This window comes from Micromys minutus (genome assembly GCF_963924665.1).
Source record: "Micromys minutus genome assembly, chromosome: 31".
Taxonomy (NCBI): domain Eukaryota; kingdom Metazoa; phylum Chordata; class Mammalia; order Rodentia; family Muridae; genus Micromys; species Micromys minutus.
The window spans coordinates 13,257,918-13,277,285 of NC_137966.1; the positions used below are offsets into that span (position 1 = coordinate 13,257,918).

The 19,368-nt window shown below is 50.4% G+C and overlaps 1 protein-coding gene across 1 annotated transcript; it reads right to left on the reverse strand.

Moving 5' to 3' along the window:
* Positions 1 to 456: 456 nt before the first annotated feature.
* On the reverse strand, positions 457 to 11,954 carry STC2 (stanniocalcin 2). Its single transcript, XM_080942268.1, has 4 exons — positions 11,626 to 11,954; positions 9,608 to 9,750; positions 7,274 to 7,485; positions 457 to 2,478 (listed from the first exon to the last, which is right to left on the reverse strand). The coding sequence occupies exons 1-4, from the start codon at positions 11,774 to 11,776 to the stop codon at positions 2,094 to 2,096; spliced, it is 891 nt and encodes a 296-aa protein (XP_080798394.1). The 5' UTR covers positions 11,777 to 11,954; the 3' UTR covers positions 457 to 2,093.
* Positions 11,955 to 19,368: the final 7,414 nt, after the last annotated feature.

Sequence of the window (19,368 nt, forward strand, 5' to 3'; positions counted from 1 at the left end):
GTGGGGGATGGGCTAGGGAAACACTGAGATAATAAATACAATAATAAAAATAATGAATATAATAAAAACGATGACCATTTACAGCAGGAACAACAAACAGAACATCGGCGGATGAACACGAGACACTGACAAACGCCGTCCAGGCTCCAGGGCGAGCGAGCAGCTGAGCCGGAAACGCAGAATACTCATGATGGGAGCAGAAAAAGAGTCGAGGTGCCACGCAGGCTCATGGCATGAGAGCGCCACATTCATTTCCAGTGGCCAACTGGCATGCTGGGCATGCCTCCTTCCTTCCGGGCAGAAGGGATTCAAAGGCACACACCCTCTGCTCTCCCGCAGCCTTACACCTTTCTGGGGGTTTCCTAGTGTGTCGCCCGGTCCCACCCTCCCCAAATAACTTTGTTTTCAAGCCTAGCCAATGAGAGACTGAGATCCTTCACCCAGAGACACACCAGCTGAGTTTGGGGACATGCTTAAAGAACCCTGCCTGTTTCTGGCCTCAGGGGCCTGCCAGGGAGAGCTAGTGTAGTCCGGTAAGTCCGAATGCAGTCAGAATGCATCCTTTTCATCCTGTTTCCTAGGACCAGGAGCATGTTACGGACTGAGACACATCCAGCTGGTGCCCGTTGAGAACCTTGGCGGAACAGAGCCAAGCCCTTCCGTTTGTGCAGTAGCGGAGGGTGCTTTTTGTGATGTGACGGCAGAGCTGGCTAACGGCAAGAGAAACCATGTATCTTGCTGAACTGAAACTCCCTAATTACTATTTGGCCCTTCGGAGAAAAAGTTGGCTGAGCCTGGTTCTGGAGACCTGGCCCAGAATAGCCTCCACTTCTGCGACACTGGCTGCCAGAGGAAAAACCGTGTCAGCAGACAAGGAAGGGGATTCTGATGTGGAATCCGTGCAGCCCCTCTGACCTTTCTTTTGTCCGCCCACACGTCTCTCCTTAATGCTAAATTTCCACTTTGGCCATGGAAAGCCCTGTCTCTTAGAGAATAAGCTATTCGCCCAAGTATGCTGAGAGTGACATTCCCCACCAGCAATGGGTCTCCTTAGCCGTCTTGATGCCTTCTTCCCTTCTCCCTCCTTGTGGGCACACAGAGGCTGAATTCCAACTTGGTTGCACTGACTCAACGCACAGGCTCATGGACCTTGGCTGAGGTCAAGCTGAGATATCGAAACCCTAGGGAAAGGCTGTTATGGAAAGCACTCCTTGTCTGCGCGTCTCCCTTTAGGTATCCGTCTCTTCAGGGGATGGGGGAGGGGGAAGAGATGCCCATGTGTGGGCGGCACTGCTTGAGCTATAAAAAAAAAATAACCTCACAAAAATCTACCCTCCAGAGATGGGTTGGGGCCAGTTTTCTTCTCCCTCTAAGCTGGTTTTTGTGACCCAGTTTTTGTTGTTGTTTTTTGGTCTTAAAAGCTATTTATTTAGATGACAGGCACGTAGATGTCAATTGGTTAAGAAGAAAAAAAAAGAGTAAAATGGAGATCTGAGACACTGGTCAAAATAAACAAGCAGGAGCCACTCCTTCAGTGTCCCCCAGACAGAACAATGGCTCAGAAATGACACACGGAAGATGTACCATTCGAGTCCCCTCCAGCAGCTCGGAAACACAAGGTCCCATTCAGGACTCTACACTTTGGTTTGCCACTGAGCGGAGCTAAGCCCCTTCATCCTCTTGGCTCTCTCTGCCCTGTCAGCTCCACTTCCTACTTGTCCTACCCTGGAACCCAGCACCTCCTTTTGGCTGACAGCACCGAGAACAGTGGGGGAGGGCCTACCACCCACCTATGGCCCCTCCCCTCCCCCCAACAGACAGACCATACTTAAGCCACCCACTAGCTCCACAGACCAAAGAGACAAAGTCACAAGGCAACACTCCCTCCAATAAGCTTACACAGGTGCCACCCCACCAGGCACCTGAGGACTCTGCTGTCCTGGATCCTCACCTGTTCACACATCTGCATGAAGTCCACAATTTGCACACATCCTGCGTGTGACATCCCCCCTCTTTAATGTAAATGTTTTGGAATGTCCATAGATAAGAAAATGGACAGTCCGGAAGTAGGATTTCATGGCTGGGTTTTCATTTCACCTCCGGATGTCGGAATATTCAGACTGTTCGTCTTCCCACTCACTGCTTCCAGAGGGTCCCTGGGCACTCTGGCCACCCGCTCCACCTCGAGCATGGGCATTCAGGTGGCTTTTGCTCCCTCGCTCACCCTTGGCACCTCTGTTGGCTGTTAGGAGGTAGTCTGTGTCCCGATGGTGAGGTCTGGAGAGCTGGGCTCTGTCTGCCAGGGGCCGATGCTCCGGGGCTTCGGTGGGAGGTCTCTGTATGTTGGAGGTGCAGAAACTCAGGATGGAGCAGAGGCCTCCCCAGTTCTGTTCACACTGAGCCTGGATGCTGCGGGTGACCGCCTCCTTCACATCTTCCCCGCAGGTCAGCAGCAGGTTCACAAGGTCCACGTAGGGCCTAGAGATGAGAGCCGAGGTAGAAAGAGTAAGGAAGGGGTATGTCCTAAAGGAGCCCTGGGGAGCTGTGACTAGGTCAAGAAAGAGGGAGGCGGTGCTTAGCTTGGGTTCAGTGGGTGATCTTTGTGGACTAGGTGCCATAGCAGGCAATGGGGATATTAAGGTAGGTTCTTGCTCCTCAATAGGTGTGGAGCCCCAGGATAAAGGGCCACTGGCAGGAGGAAGGCCGAGGGCTAGGACATTAATTTAAGGTAGGGATTGCAGGCCGAGGAGCTGTGCGAACAGAAAACGTGCCTTGGGCATATCCAGCTGCAAGGAGCTGGTGAGTTTTGGCTGTAATGAAGCTGATCTTAGCAAATGGTGGAGGGCCCTCAGTATCAGATGCGTGCATGTGTGTGTGTGTGTGTGTGTGTGTGTATGTGTGTTTCATGAAAAATCCAGGAAGTGTTAGACAAAGGAGAGCAGCCTTCAGGAGGTCTCATAGGTTCCTTGCCCTTCATAGGTGTTGTCAGTGACTGTCTCCAAGGCCAATTTCCCTGTCTGTATGCTCCTGGTTTATGCTTACAATGGAGGGCTTTTTGAAAAACTGCTGGATATGCAGATCTAGGGGGATCTGCAAAGGACTAAGATCTGCTGCAGAGGACACGTTCTTGTGGCGTCACCACCTTTTGCAGGTATCAGGGATGTTGTCCATAGGCCTCAGGAAGTCAGCCAGGACTTCCTTTTCATTGGTGTGTGGGTTGGCTGTCAGGGTGCCTGTGTCTAGAATGAGAACAGCTCTTTGTGAGGCAAACACGGCCCGTGGGGAGGGATGCGGGGGTCAGAGCTGTGTTCCCCATCTGCACTGACTCAGACGACAGCCTGAGTCGGTCTTTAGCCAAGCAGGTGGAGGACTTCACTCCCGAGGACAGAGGAAATGTGACCACCCTTTCTATTTCTAAGTTTCCTTGGTAAAGCCCTGTCTCCATCAGTGAGTTTTCTGGGTCTACCCACTGAGCTTTACTTAACTGTCACTGGCCTCCTCGGGTTCCAAAAAGAATGTGGGATGCTTTATGCGACCGTGTGGCTAACTAGAATTAAGCAGTCTCTAGCCAGTAAAAGTCCTGGACATATCTGCCCGTGACATACAACCTCATCCCCATCTCCTCTGTAGGGAAATCACCATGGGATGTTCATTTATAAGGAGCAAGGGTTCTCTCCTCCCTGGGACTTGACTTGACTCTTAGATGGGCTACCCTAGGGTGCTTATCATCTTCCTCAGCAAGTTGACAACTGTTGTTGTGTGGACAAAGCAGCGTGTGCTGTAAGATGTGTGCTGTGGGAACTGCCAGTTTTGCTAGTTTCTCAAGCTGGAATGGAGTGAGCTGTCCTTACTTCAAGGATGCATGAACCAGGAAGAGTGGGGAAGGAAAGTCCCCTCTTGGAACATCTGGGCAAGGAAGGCCTGGCCTGGGAACAGCCCAAAGGAACTACCGGAGCTGTTTATCTGGAGGCCTATACTATTCCTTAGGCTTCACAGTTTGTGCACAGCTGGAGGACAAGGTCCCGAGGTTCTCTCCAGCAGGCCTCTGCCAGTGGTAAGGATAGTCTCACTGTCTCGTTGAGCACTTTGAGGAGGAAGGTACCCAGAAAGGGATGCTGAACACCCACACCCTTCCATCTCTTGGAAACAAACACTGTCTCATGAGGCTCAAGTCTACCAAGCCCATCTGCAAAATGGAAGCAAGATGTTCGGTCACTTGCTGGTTCTATCAGGGATTCTGAACTGATTCCCCCCTTTAAGCTTCTTTCCAGAAACAAAACTGTCCCGGGAATACAGTTGTCTCTGGGGCCTTCCCCATCATGTGTGTTTACCATTGAACACTAGACCTGCAAGGCAGATACCAGCCTCCCAAGGTAGGACTAGTCCCCCTCTCTTTGTCTTGCTCTGTCTTCTCAGGGAGGAAGCTGAGTCCTGTGGGGAGGGTGTGTGTGGCCAAGTAAGTTAATCTAAACCGTGCTTTGGGTTGGCAAGGTGCCTTTTCAGGCTGCAGGCTAAGCCTGTCTGATGACAAATTCCAGAACCCAACCCGAGTGTCAGCAAGGCTGAAGGAGGGGGATGTGCCAGAGGCTCCAAACCCTTGGTGGCTGCCAGTACCTGGTGACAGGTTGTGCAGAGGCCAAGAGAGACTGGCCGCAGCTAGGGGGAGGCAAAAGATAAGGAGAAAGTGGGGTAGACAGGCAGCAGTGACAGGAACAGTTTTCAGGAGATGGGACATTGCTGCTGTCCCTGCACCCGGAAAGAGCCTAGGAGAGGAACACAGTGGTTTGGATTCTGCAGCGACCAACTTCCTCCTCTTTAGCTTGAAAAAGCAAAACTGGCTCACATTCTAGTGTTCCTGACTCTTGCCACACACTCAGAGATGACTCTCTTGGTATTTCAGGGCCGAAAGGGCCCTTTAATCAGTTAAGCTGGTTGAAAATATGGGAGAGTTCAGGCCACTCAGCTTGAAGTGGGGCATTACATCGTGACAGGGAACAGAGAGGTCCAAGGGACTGTAGCTGGGGTTTGGCACACTCTGCTGAGCAGAAGGACTGGCTTAGTAGGAGAAGGAGTCCTTGCACGTGGCCTCCTGGCAGTGTTCTTAGGACACTCACACCTCGGCTCAGGGTGGGCCACCTGCTTCTCCAGAGCAGGCCAGTGTTGGCTACCATTGCTCATTCTGAATGGTGTGGGGGATTCTTTGAAACAAGAGTCCCTGGCCTGTTTCTGTGAAAGAGAAACTACAACACCATAGTGTTTTAAGTCTTTCTAAATTCTACGGTTGGGTGTGTGTTCCCCAAACCTGAAAACCCTGAGTTCTCCCAAAAATCCCCTCCCCTTATTTCCAGAGAATACCAACACTTCACACACTCCAGGAATCTACCACAGATGTTTACCAGGCGCCCAACCTCCCACTCACATGGCCAAGAAGCCATCTTAAATTCGTCTTAGAGCCTTCCGAGATTCCTTGGCCATAAACATGTGCTTCTTTCAAGAGCACCTTGAAGAAAAAGACCCTAACCCTCTGGTCACAATAAGGGAATAATTAAGAAAAAGGAAGAAGCCTGGGTCATATATGAAGACGAACAAAGCTTTGGCCGGTCTAACAAGAACAGGCTAGGGAGGAGTGGGGAAGAAGACATCCTAACAGCCAGCCTACTTCTCACACACAGTCTCACACAGTCAGCTCTGCACTTGCTGATTCAACTAGCCAACCACAGGTCACTGTTTCAGAGACAGCCTGGCTCTGTGCTGACACTGTTTCCTAACTACTGTAGACTAACACTGCACACAACAGTTGTATTGTCTTTAGGTATTATAACTCATCCAGAGTAGATGGGAGGTTGCTGAGTCATATGCAAATACTTCATCATTTCTTTCTCATTCATGGATGTTGGTATGACAGGGAGGTCCTTGGACCATCCATCCCGTAGCCAGAGAAGACAGCATTTCCGTTCCCCAGGCTGCAAAGTAGGAATCAAATCTCACGAAACATAAACTCTTAGTTTCACTAGCCTCCTCTAAGACATACAGATGCTACTTTCAGTCCTGTAGTCAGTTTGGAAAGACAAACGTGGTAATCCATGGATATCCCATAGTCAGGGTCCTGGTACACCAAGGCAATGACTACGTCTGATGCGGCTGCTCCTTTTAAATATTTGGAAGAATAAAAATATGTTGTCAAGTATTAGTGTGGTTCAAAAATTACGCAGAACATTTTTGCTTTTGGGAAGAACAGCTTGCAGAATTCCACCATTAGTAATTCAATATTGGACCAAAGTGCTGCAAGCTACCAAAGGCCATAAAAAGTGTTCAGAGATAAGAATGGCCGCCAGAATCTAGGCATTGGTGAGGTGAAGGCAGAGAACACGTTTCGTGATGTGACTGGGAGTTTGTCCCTAAAACTGACCCAATGAGTCACCTTGGAAAGATGGCATTGCTACAGAGGGGGCAGTAACTGGCACTGTCTGCTCAACTGGTGGCTTCCCTTTTCTTCTGCATCTGCCTTTGGAACCTATGGATCAGATTTTATGTTAGAAACAATGGTTTAGTCAGCTTTAATACACTACAAAATCCAGAAACCTGCAGCTGGGTGAGTTTCAAGGAATGAGATATTTTTGGCTTTATCACCGAATTGTGACTCTTTAAATCCAATTCAGCATGTAGGTTTGGCTGACTAAAGTTTCTGATGTTTGTTTTGTGCTTTCTACAGAAGCAGAGAAGGGGAAGGGGAGTCCCTTAAAGACAAAATGGCTACAGATCAGATTGGAACATTCAAGAATGTAGGTGTTGTAGCCACACTGCCTGGACCCCAGACACTAGCTTTGCTTTTTCCTGTGTGTCCTTCACCTCAGCGGGCTCAGTTTTCTCATCTGTGAATTGGGGACATAAAGAGTTGTTGTGAGGAGGCTTGGGTCACACACTTGACATAGCACCTAGCATACAAAACCAGGTAAGTGTCAGTATGTACCAGCTGTCTGTACTGACAGACATGAGCTACTTGGACCACAGAGCAAGGAATTGACTAGGCGCAGGATGAAAAGTGCTTCTGACCATAGGTATTTTGTGCTTGGTAAAAATAATGGTCTGTTTCTGTTTGTGGGAATTTCAAATCTGATGATTTTTCTGGTGGGCTTCCTACCCCACAACTGTATGCACTCGAAGGTAGTTCACCTCCAAAAACAGCATCCTCATACACACTTCCAGCCCTCAGGACCCCATCCTTGCCAGGCACCCCTTCCTCCCATTCTCCCGGGGACGGGATGCTACTCACTCATGCAGCAAGAGGTCCTTGAAATGAATCATCTCCACGATCACGCCGATGTTCTCCTGTGCTGCCGAGCACAGGTCGTGCTTGAGATAGCATTCCTTCTGCAACTGGAAAACCATTTCCCTAATCGCCGGGCACTTCCTGCTGATGCAGCCAAACTTATGCCGCAGGGCATGGGCCTTGCACCTCAGGGCATCCTTGATGAATGACTTGCCCTGAAGATGGAGGACACAGAGGGGAGGGGCCAAAGGAGATTTCGTCACTAGCCAGGATGACACATGGTGCCAGTTTCAGACTTACACCGGAGTCTTTGATCTCCAGGTCCCAAGGTTCCACTTAGATGGATGTACTTCCAGGTGAGAAGCTATATGGGGGATCCATCCAAGAGTGACAGGACACCCCACCCCCACTCCCTGCATCAGGGCAGAGTAGATGTGAGCTCTGTATATGAGTAGATCTTCATCTCTCCACCCTGGCCTGAAACTGGGGCTTCTTTCAGGCGGCTGGGTGGACTGCCTGGAACCCCAAGGGATTGGGCCATAACTCCTTGGCCAGTATCAGTGAGAGCATACTTTTCTTGCTCTCTGTCCACGGGAGACATTGCTCTTAGAGCCTGGCATTTCCATTCCAGGTCTCCACCTCACGGTCTTGTCTGCTCTTCTCAAGCTTCCACGAGGAACATCCTTAGCTTTTAAACTGTTGGGATTACAGTTTCTAAAAGGCCCACCTGGCGTCTCGTGTGGCAGCTTGTGAGTGGGACAGGGAGCATCCTCCCAGCTCTGCCTCAGAGAGACAAGGCAGCCAGGCACACATGTGACCCACAGCTCTCTCCGATGGCAACCCCAGCAGACTGTGCCAAAGCCAGAAAGAAGACAGCTCTGGAGATATGGGGGCAAGTTCCTGCCCTCACTCCTACCAACCTGGCCAGGACACACTGTTGGGCGTCTAGCCATGAATCTCCTTTCAGTTACTATGGTAATAGGCTATCTGAATAGGCAAGCCCTGATTTTTGTTTGTTATTTAGAAGCCAGTCTGGAAATCACTGTGTTGAGAAAGAGAACCAGGTTAGGTTGGAAGTGGGAAGCCAGCCAGCACATATTTATTTTGGTTTTCTCTTCAGATATGTCTACAGACAGTGGAAACCCACGTGGCACACACAACCTTCCTGTGGCTCCTGTTTATTTGGCTGGAGCCAAATGGGATAGAGGGCAGGGCTTGGCATTTTTTTTTTTTTTTTTTGTAAAGTATCTGTGTGGTGAGAAGTGACTTGGAAGGGTTGCCTTTAGCTTGAGAACAGATTCCTATTGGTTGAGAGAACAAGGAGGGATGGGTATCTGTGAGGCTTGCGGCACTGGTGTTTGTATTCTCTGACATCCGGAGGGGAGGCCCTAGACATGCTCCTCTCTTCCGGATTTCCTATGGTGTGTGTCTTAACTTGAGACACTTCTGATGGGGGAGGGACCTTTTTAAGGAGTTCAAAGTTCTCTCCCTTTCCTCCTGGTTTCTGTTTCCCCTTCCGCTACCTCACATCTTTCTCAGTTTAGGCTGCCGGGTCCCCGTCACATCCCTTTCTGGTGGACAGGCCTTGCTTTGTCAGCGGATGGTGATTGGTGACTTGTATAAAATCACATCTCATCTGTTGACCTCCTCGGAGCGGAGTCACCATCCCATCGGTAACATGGGAGAGGAAGCGTGTGAGATAAAACAGGGTGTTTCAACAGGGTCGAGAGCTGGGGCACAAGGCAAAGGTGATCCTAATGCCACACACCATCTAAACACAAGTCTGGACCCTCTGTGACAGAACTGTCAGCTTGCTTTTTTTTTTTTTTTTTTTTTGGTCCTGGGAAGCAACTCAGCTGTACCTTGGAATATCTGAGGTGGATTCAGCTATGAGTGTAAAACCAGGGAAAGGAGACTCTGCTCCCTGCTGTTTGGAGGCTGTGAATTGTCTAGGTTGCCTGTGCGTGTGTGCTTGCGTGTGCTTGTGTGTGTGTGTGTGTGCACAGAAGAACTTTTGCTGCCTATAGTTAGGATCCCTGCCTCTTCAGCCCTTCCTAATGTGGTTTTGGGGACTGGGTTCTAGTTTTCCAGACTGTTTATCACTGGCTAGGACTTTGGTGTCCAGCCTGCTCTGCCTCTGTGTTGGCCTAATGGTGTTCCAGAAAGCAAAGCAATGGGGTGGAAAGCAGAACCACGGGTGCCCCGCTGTGCACCTGCAAACACCAGACTCCCTCAGATAACGTAAGTCTAGGAAACCTGCTAACAAGTCTTTCCAGCCAATATTTCAACCACTCCACACCAATACAGAATATTTTTCACGCTCTATGGTCTCCGTACCTGGGCGTCGAATTTTCCAGCATTGTGCAGAAACATCATGCAAATCCCATGTAAGCCCTGGATTTCGCAAGAGTTGTTCTCGAAACATTCAAACACACCGCAGCCCACGTCCCCGGCGTTGACCAAACAGTGCTGGATCTCAGCTAAAATGAAAAATTATATACAAGGTTTTCTGCCATGCTGAGAGTTAATAAGGGCTAGAGGAAAAGAAAAAAACAATTAAGGAGAGAAAAGTTGTGCCAATTTCAGAATCTAAGGAGTGGAAAGAAAATATCATTATTTACCACTACTTATGGGAACTATGGGTGTTTGTAAAATTAGACAAAATAAACAAATATCCCAGTCAGAAGTTAGTCTGAACATTTTTTTTCTTCCTTTTTAATCGTTTCCACTTAATAATGGTATTCGTGGGACCTACTGTTCAAGAGCAGAAAACACTTCAGCTTTTGAAACCCACAGGGGAAAAATAAGATTTGAAAATGACCAAGTTTCATGAATTAAATGTCTTTCTCTACTTGAGGCCGCAGAAGCCACTGCCCTTAAGATCCGGCCATTTCCTTCCTGACCCCAGACGAAAGCGTCCAAGCAACTTCAATTCAGCTTTATGATTCAACACCTAAAAATCAAAACAAGATTCCTATTAAAGCCGTGCCTCCAAACCACCTGCATTAAAAACGCCAGGCCACAGAGGTTACCACTGGCTGGCAACAGCCTCAGGAGGGAGGCAGGTGGGGGCTGGCCTTTCCACCACCATTCGCTTTGGAGGTTCCTTTTAATTAGGGATCCGGTGTGAGATATCACCTAATCCCCTCGAATCCCTGAGGCCCCGAGCTGCTCCCTCTTCCAAGATGTCCTAATTCGTGAGCCCGAAAGGACAGACCGGGAGCTGTCAGGCTGCAGAGGTGCAGTCTCATGCCTTGCGCTTGCTCGGCTAGGTTCTACGATTTAAACCAACCGCAAAATTACATGAGGAAAAGTGTATTTTGGAAGAAGGGCGGGGCTCGAGTCGAAAAATCTCTATCAGATGAAATTTAGCAAGAGAGCGAGGGGCGTGTGTTGTCAAGGGGTATCTAAACCTGAGAGGGGACAGGGCGGACTAGGGACCCTCGGCTGCGCGCCTGGGCAGTGGGGGCGCGAAGCCGAACTGACTCCACGCGTGGTCGCGGGCAGAGCAACGATCACTCACTTGGGACCCTGACCCGCACTTGTGCATTCCGGCTCAGGCAAGGAGCGCACAAACGCCACGGTCGCCGCTCTTACACGCCCCCCCCCACGCCCGACGAATAGCGGGGGTGGGGGCGTGAGGAAGGAGTGGAGCGGCAGACACGTTTCTTTCTCTCCCGGGAGCTGGGAACGAGGCCAGCCCCGTGTGCCACACGCCAGGCTCTGCGCTGCAGCTTGCTGGTCCTGTGGTGTCAACATTTCTTTCCCTTGCTGACCTGGCTAGGAGCATGGCTGCAGCACCCGAGGTACGCTTTGCGAACCCCCTCCCCCAAAGGAAAAGTTCTCGATGCCATCTAACTGGCTAGCAAAGTTCTGAGATGTCCGGCATCTTTAGAGGAAAGGCAGACATCCACGCCAGGCTGGCCGGCTTTCAAAACGAAGTTCTAGGTGCAGGGTGAGCCCAGATCCGGGGACCCTGGATACCTCCCAAGGGCCAGGCGGGACGAAGTGCGCCTTGTTCAGGGCCCGGGACTCTGACTGGAGCTGGCCGCAGGCGTCAAGCGCAGCCTCGGTTCCCCTCAGCCCCAGGGGAGACCAGCAACAAGTCCTGCCTCAGCCATTTCATCACCCTGCTAGCACGTGCCGATTCCGGGCTCTCGCAGCCCGGGCCAGACCTCGCTTTGCCTCGCTCTTCCTTCTGCACGTCCCGAGCCACCAAGAGTTTGTGCAGCCCGGGGTGAGCTCGGGTCGCCTGCTTGGGGGGAAAGGCACCCGGCGCGCTGCAAGCATGCACCCTGTTCTCCCCCACCCTCCCAACCCCCGGCAGCTCCGGGCTGCAGGGCGCACGCGTTTACCTGTGTTCTGCAGGGACAGACGGCCTTTCTGCTGGGAGCCCCTGTCTTGGGGACCTTCCGGAGGGTTCGTGGAGTCCGTCCCCCGCGCCGGGTCCAAGGTGGCAAACACCAAAGCCAGGGTCACGAACTGGCCCAGCCGCTCTGCACACATGGTTCTGGGTATCACCCTCCCGCCTGGAGACCTGGATTCTTTGTGCTCCCCTCCTCTTCCTCCTCCGCCGCTTCCCCCTCCTCCTCCTCTTCCTCCTCGCTGGCCCCTTCCCTCCTCCTCGCCGCGTCTCGGATAGAGGTTACCCAGCGCCCTCCCGTAGCTCTCCGGAGAGCATGTGACCAGGCCGTTAGCTGCGCCGCGAGTGCCCAGCGATAGCAGGGATGGTGCCTCAAATATCCCTGGAAGCTCTGGTGTCACTTGAATGAAGGAGTCGAGCAGGTGTTGTCCCGGAGGCTGGACCAATCGGAGACCCCGGCCCGTTTGACAACACAGCGGGAGGCGGGGCCTGCGCCAACTACTACGGGAGGAAGCGCTCGAGTCACCGCGAGCGCCCCACAAAGTTGCAGACCTGGCGGCGGCCACGCGTTTGCGTGTGTGTGTGTGTGTGTGTGTGTGTGTGTGTGTGTGTGTGTGTGTGTGTGTGTGTGTGTGTGAGTGCAGCCTGAGACGCGTGTGCTGGTGCTCCGGGGCAATGGCCGAACGGACTGAGGGGGGAAAAATCAAAGCGGATGCCAGCTCTAGTTGTAATTAAAGCTGGGGGGGGGGGGGGAGTGTGCGGAGAAGTCGGTCTTCACCAGGATAGAGTCCCAAGGGTTCGCATCCGGCTGGGAAAGTTTCCTCTTTGGAACACAGTGACATTCTCAGCCCCGATGCCTGATCGGATTGGAACAGATACCTGGGCACAGAGATGGTGCGAGCAAATTGAGCTCTGGTGGGAATTCCTAAGCGTCGTGACTCTTGGTATTTTTTTTAAAAAGGCGCTTGAGGACAGGCGCCGAAGCCCTGAAGCTCTTGGCCCGGTTGACTGCCCACCTCCCATTTCTTTTCTGCCTGGATGTGATGGGTCCAGACACACCTGGGGCGTCTTGGCTTGCCCCTCCTCCAATCCAGACGAATTCCTGTCTGGGTTTCAGGGATCCAGGTGACAATCTAGACTTGCATCATTTCCTGGTTAGTGGCTTGGAGGCCCAGGCTGCCTTGGGTCAGGCGGCCACGGAGCATCGCGTGCCCCAAAGGCCCGAGCTTGACAGGCAACTTTAGGCATCTCCAAACACACTCTTCAATTTTTCCCAAATGCCACTCGGCCCAGCTACGGGGTTTCCTTACTCTGCAGTACTCTGATGTAAAATTAAAGCACCCCTCCCTAAATCTGGGGACCTTGTCTCCATCTTTCCTCCACTTCTAGGAGCCCCCTCCTTAAGCACCCTGGGAATCAGATCGCCTTCAGCAGCCTTCTTCCCTGCTGGAGGAAACCGGGAGAAAGTTGGGCGCTGCTGGAAGCGTCTCTCCTCCCTGCTGTGTGTGTACGTGTGCACGCTCACGTCTCCCTCGCGCTGAGCCCGGGACAGGAACTGCTGCTCTTGGCCTCGTTAACCCGAAGGAGTAATTCGGGGGGCCAGCTTGGTTGGGGGAGGGTGGAGGCGAGCGCTGCCACCTAGCGCCACCTGGCCCTCCTTCGGTATTGGCACTCCTTGCTCTTCCCCCGCACTCCCCACCCTTGGAGAACAGGTGAGCCTGGGTACCAACTCTCCACCCCCCGTCCTTGCCCGACTTCCCGCTCGCCCGCGCATTCTGCAGCAATGCGCCTGGGAGGTTTCATCACCCACCGCCCGCGGCGACTGCAACCCTGGGCCTCCGAAGCGAGGCGCGCTCTCAGCCTCTTCTGCGCCTACGTGTGACACGCCAGGGGGAGGGGTATAGAAATGGGCGCGCAGGTTGTCTTCCCGCAGCTGCTCGGCTTCGCTGGGTGCCAGCTGCTCTCCAGCGAGGGAAATGAGGAAGCTTGGGGTCAGGGTGACCTCTGCTTCAGACTGGAGGAAGGAGGTGGGAAGGTGCCCTGGGAATGGACTTTTCAGGGGCAGGACTTCTTGGAGCTTCTGTTCATAGTATCTCCCAGTTCTGGGGGGGGGGGGCAGGAAATGGTCATTTTGTCTCTTAATCTTGCACTGGTGGGAAGAAACTGACCATTCGTGAGCACAATAGCAATGCCTTTCTCATCTATCTTTTGAGGAAGGTGGTGGATTTAGGGGTAAATGATGGACCGTCTTCACTTGTCTGAATAGTCAGTTGAGCTCCCTTTATCAGTTTGAAGAGGGGGACCCTCCTGCACACCTTACAAAACAAAACAAAAACAGCATTTTGGTCTGTTCCCACCCTTTAAAGCTGAAAATCTCCTGGGAGGGTCAAGTGATCCGCAGCCTCCCTTAGCTTTAGAGCTAGGTCTCTTGTGGTCTCTTTCATGCACAACAGTGGTACCAGAGAAACAGAAGCTGGAGATGCAGGCAGCAGAGGGAGCCCCCCACCCACGTTGTAGAAGAGGCCCCGCACCTGCCCTCAGAGGGTATGCATGGTTTGAGAAAGAAATCATCTTGAGGTTTAACTTTAACTTCCAAAGGGATTTCATGGTTCCCATGGGAACCTGCTGCTGCGTTGGGAAGAGCGTCCAGTGACTAGATGTATGGAGCTGTAAGCACACGTGGCATCCCTTCTTGAAGTTTCACCTCTAGCCAGGGCCAAAGCATGCAGGCAAAGATACTCTTCCAGTCCAGTCTCCCCAGGGCTGCAGACAAACTGGGAGGTGTCCTGGGTAATCCTCTAGGACAAAGGCCCAGAGCAAAAATGAGGTGGGGTGTGGCTCACAGTGGTGTCTTTGCTGTGCTTTTCCTCTTCTCTGCGGATTCCTTTATCTGCCTCGGGCTGGACTTGGCACTTGAGTAGAATGGCCTGGGGACAGTACATGACACTTCCAAAGCGTGAATTAAGCACGGGCACTGTACACATCACAAGGTTGAAACTTTGCTGTCTTTCTAACCCTAACGTCCACCCTAAGACTTGGAGGAGCCAGGACTGGCCAGCCAGCCAGTGCTGCCCTGGGGTTCCAGCGTCTGTGGACAGGCCCACCTCAGTTTGAGACTCATAACTGCTGAGAAAGCTCTGGTTTGTCAGTGACAGCGCGAGACCCCCTGCTTTCTATTTACATAGTTGCCCTCACTCGAGTCCAAGACTGAAGTGTTTGGGTTGAAAGCTGGAGGCGCGCGTTGACAAGTGGAAGCAAGGGGAGGAATGCTTCTGTGGAGGTGAAGCGCAAGAACGGGGATGCACCGTGGGCTCTGTGCTGGGAATGAGGCAGTCCAGTTTGGTGCCGAAGAGGGAGACCAGTCAAGACTGGGCAGTGCTGCCAAATCTGTGCTCTCTGCGGAAGATCTATATCATCTGCATAGGCATCTAAAGATGTGACAAAGGATGTTGTTTGATTGGGTTCTCTTCCATACTCAGCGGGAGCTCTGGGACGGGTGGGTGCATTTTGGACCACGATGAATCCAGTGGAATAGGTTGAACTCTGTGAGTTGTGGTATCCAGGAGGGCAGAAGGCATCGTTGCTCAGCTGTGAGTAAGTGGGGGCCCTAGTAGGTGGGCTCATTCTGGCTTGCTGAGGCAGCGATTATAAGCTGCTACATGTCTCTAGTCCAGGCTGCTGAGAGGTTCCAGAGCCTGAAAGGGGAGCATGGCTTACACCGGAGAGCTCCGCCCACTGAATGTCCCATCCTATTGGGGCAGACAGACTGAACTTATGGCACCACCTTATGGCCAGAAGGGGTACTGTTTGGCCGAGTAGTGGATTCACTTCTAGGACCTGTAACACTAACTGGGTGTCCCACTATCTCCTCAATTTCTTCACAGCAACACGTTGTGGTCCAGCAAATTCTCACAGGGCTGTCATTTAGCTTCATACCCACAATGAAGGACATCTCTCGTAGACGTTTTTATTTTCTACCTTTCCTCCACCCGCCACTGTCTCCTTCTGTGTGTTTCATACTTGTAGGAAGGAAAACGGGAAAGGGGATTGGGAGTTAGAGATAGAACTGGACAAAGTGTCAAATTGCTGAGACAGGCTCCCCACATTCTCATAAGCAGTAGTCTCCCCTTTAATCAAAATCAAAATGTATTGATCCTCTCTCCCTTGTCTTCATTCATTGGTTGCTTTATTGACCAGGCTTCAGGATTAGAGGAGACTAAGTCTTTCCCATTTGGTTTTGTTTATTAATACATCTCGAAAATGTTTTCTGTTCTTTTTCCCTGTAAAATCTCAGCTCTCCAGTGAAGAAGACTTTTAGGTCTGGCTTGGAAACCGGCCACTTACTATATATATATATATATAGTATATATATATATTACCGGCCACTTACTATAGTAATGTATATTACTATACACACACACACACACATGTATATGTAGTATATATATATTAAGCTGGGCACAGTGCTGGGTTTCTTTCTCAGCTCCTTGGGTGACAGAGACAGGGGGATGGCTTGAGCCCAAGGCTTCATGGCTAGCCTGGGCAATCCTGTGAGGAGCGTATACTCTGAGTTTCCTAACAAGCTTTCACAGTGCTGGAGCATGCCACTTGTAATCTGGACATTTCCTCTGTCTCATCGATTAGTAATCGAGCCATTGTGTATTGGCCAGAAATACAAATGATACAAGGGGGAAAATGCAAATCCTTAGAGAACAAGGACACTGTATCTATCCCTCACAGTAGATTCCTTTCTTGGGATAGCATGAGAAGACAGCGACCATCAAGTGTTCTGTAGAGCGACAGCCTCAACAGGACCCAGAAACTGTCACCATTTTCCTTGAGTTGTAGCTTTTTCTTTCTTCTTGTGTGCTGAGACAAACTTCAGGAAAAAAAATATTCCAGGCAAGGGGCTGCCTGGCTTCCCCGTTGAGGCCAGAGGGACATCGGTGCTGGGAGGAGGTGGTGTTCCTTCTTGCTGGTTTTGAAACGTTCGCTAAGAAATGACGGATTTCGGATAGATGAAGGAACAGATATATATTTTATGGGACTTGTTTTTCAAATGAACCTGACTTTGGAAGTCTTTGGTAAATGATGAAATTGGTCAATGGGATTTGTCCCTCATTGTGCCCGCAGGAGCCTTTGAGAAGTTTCTTCTGCTTTTTCTCTTCCTCCTCCTCCTCCTCCTCCTCCTCCTCCTCCTCCTCCTCCTCCTCCTCCTCCTCCTTCTTCCCTCCTCTTTCTCCCCCATCCTCGACAGTTCTAGTCACAAAGAGTGCTACTTCATGACTTTGGTCATTTTTTTTTTTTTTTTTTTTTTTTTTTTTTTTTTTTTTTTTTTTTTTTTTAGAATTCTTACGAAGACAACATTAAAAAAAAAAAAAAAAAGAAAAGAAAAAGTAATATCCATTCTATCTTAAGATTATTTGGTAAGACCCTTGACAAGTCTATGGCTCTACGCATAAATCACAGGATCTTGACTTAATTTTGCATCTTTGACATTTTATCATCCTAGAGAATGACATTTTATCATCCTATTGAATCATTATTCACCAATTACTGTCAATTATGACAACGATTTCTGAAGTGGGACACCATGGAGGGATGATGGAATGATCCAAAGGGATGGTGCGTCATTCAGAGCGCCCCCTGTGGCCTCAGGAAGGTATGACAGAAGAAACTCTGATGGTGTGTCATGCAGAGCGCCCCCTCTGGCCTCAGGAAGGTATGACAGAAGAAACTCTGATGGTGTGTCATGCAGAGCGCCCCCTCTGGCCTCAGGAAGGTATGACAGACAGATGATGCCATCTTTGCAATCTTCATCTAATGGTCACTGTTTATTATTTTCTTGGGCATGCACTTATTTATTTATTTATTTATTTGGCATACTTCTTTTGTTTTCTATAAATATAGATTTTCTAATCTTATGTACAAAATGGTCCAGAGAAAAATTGGAAGTGGGAGATGTACAGTTGTCAGGCAAACGAGATGAACGTAAAATGGCTGCACACAGGGAATACCGACGGCGCAATGAGCTGTGTGAGAAAGGTCCAGGCTATGAGCCAGCCAGATGCCAACCTAGATGACGCTGTCCACTTTAGGGTTCTGCGAGTAAACAGAGACGGGGAGCAAATGCTGTATCTTCATCCACTCAGCGACTCAACGGGAATGATATTTATCACCAGATATTTTGCAACACAAACTTGGAAGTGTCCCATCTTCCTAACAGAATGGGGGCCAGTGTTCTTCACACCTTCTGTGATGCTTACTTACAAAAATCCACTTGATACGGCTTCATGGAGGGGGGTCCAGTCAAAGAAACAGATAAAATGGAGACAGAGGAGCCTGTCTTGATGAATCACCGTCGCGGGTGTTTACTGTCAAAAGTACTTCACCGCTGTGGAGCAGAGGGTACCACCGTTCTCTCCGGAACAAAGCTGCAGGCTGTCGCAGGCTTTGGGAAGAGTGAACAATGAGCTAGAACTCACTGTCTTGAGCTCCGAGACAACGGAATGAGTCTTCCTCCAGTTCACAGCTGGCCCACTGCCGAGCAGTTAGATGTCGGTCCTACGGCGGTGCTCATTGCTAGGTCTACGTCTTTTCAAGACGAAGGAAATGATGCTGTGAAAATGTCTCTCGCTTGAAGTTTTACAGTAAAGCTTTAGCTGCAAAGGTTAGAGACAAACACACAGGGCTCTTCTCGCAGCCGTGTTCACATCAATTATTTCTGGTACACAAAATACTAGAAGTAATACAAAATTCTGTCCCCGAAACAAATGCCCTGTGCGCATTGGAGTCCTCACGTCTATGGTCCATCTTCGTCACTCACTAATGACCCACACTCACCCCTGACGCCTTCATCTGTCCGTTTCCAGCCTTCTCAGATGCATCAGGCTGCTGTCGGAGCAGGAGGCTGCAAAGGCGATATCTCACACGGCTCTCTACTTAGCTTCCTGCAGTGTTATTCAGACTGGTGGGGATGGGCGAACGGCACAGGAGCAAACCCGTGTGACACAAGAGCTTTATTGTAAAGGAGTTTATAGGATTAAAATTTATACTATTTATTTATTATTTATTTATTTATTTATTTATTTATTTGGTGGAGCTGGGATGGAACCCAAGGCTTTGTGTATGCTAATGCTAGGTATTGGGGCTCTACTGATAAGCCAGTCCCTAGAGAATTTTTGCAAGTAAATTTAAACACTCATTTTATTGATCTTAGAACCTCACCTACTCTGGCATTTATTAATTCATCCAACAAACTCGCACATATCTGAGTACTCACCTTGGTGGTGTGTTCTGCACAAGACAGGGACAGAGTGGCTGCTCTTATGGTTTAGCATGGGGGACGGTCATTTTCATAATGCACATAGTGGAGATTTTGAGAGAGAGGAACCAGGAGGGTGGTTGGAGGGACTCCTAAGAGGTGTCAAAGGTGAAAAGCCTTAGTTTCTAGATTCATTAAAAAAAAACCAGGACGTGAATCTTGAAAGATGGTTGGAAGATGTTTAGAGTCTGGAAAAGAGAGAAAATCTAGACAGCGGGACTCAGAGGTTGGAGAACTGGGGGGTGGAAAGGCTATGTCGGCTCTGCATTCACCTTCGAGTACAGTCACACACCTGTTATTGATGGGCACGTGCCATGAGGCATACAGCTTGGGCTCTTTTCATAGACCTGCAGACATCACTAAGCTGTTCGGGACTGGAAGGAAAATCCAGTGGCTAAAGGCGAGGGCTAG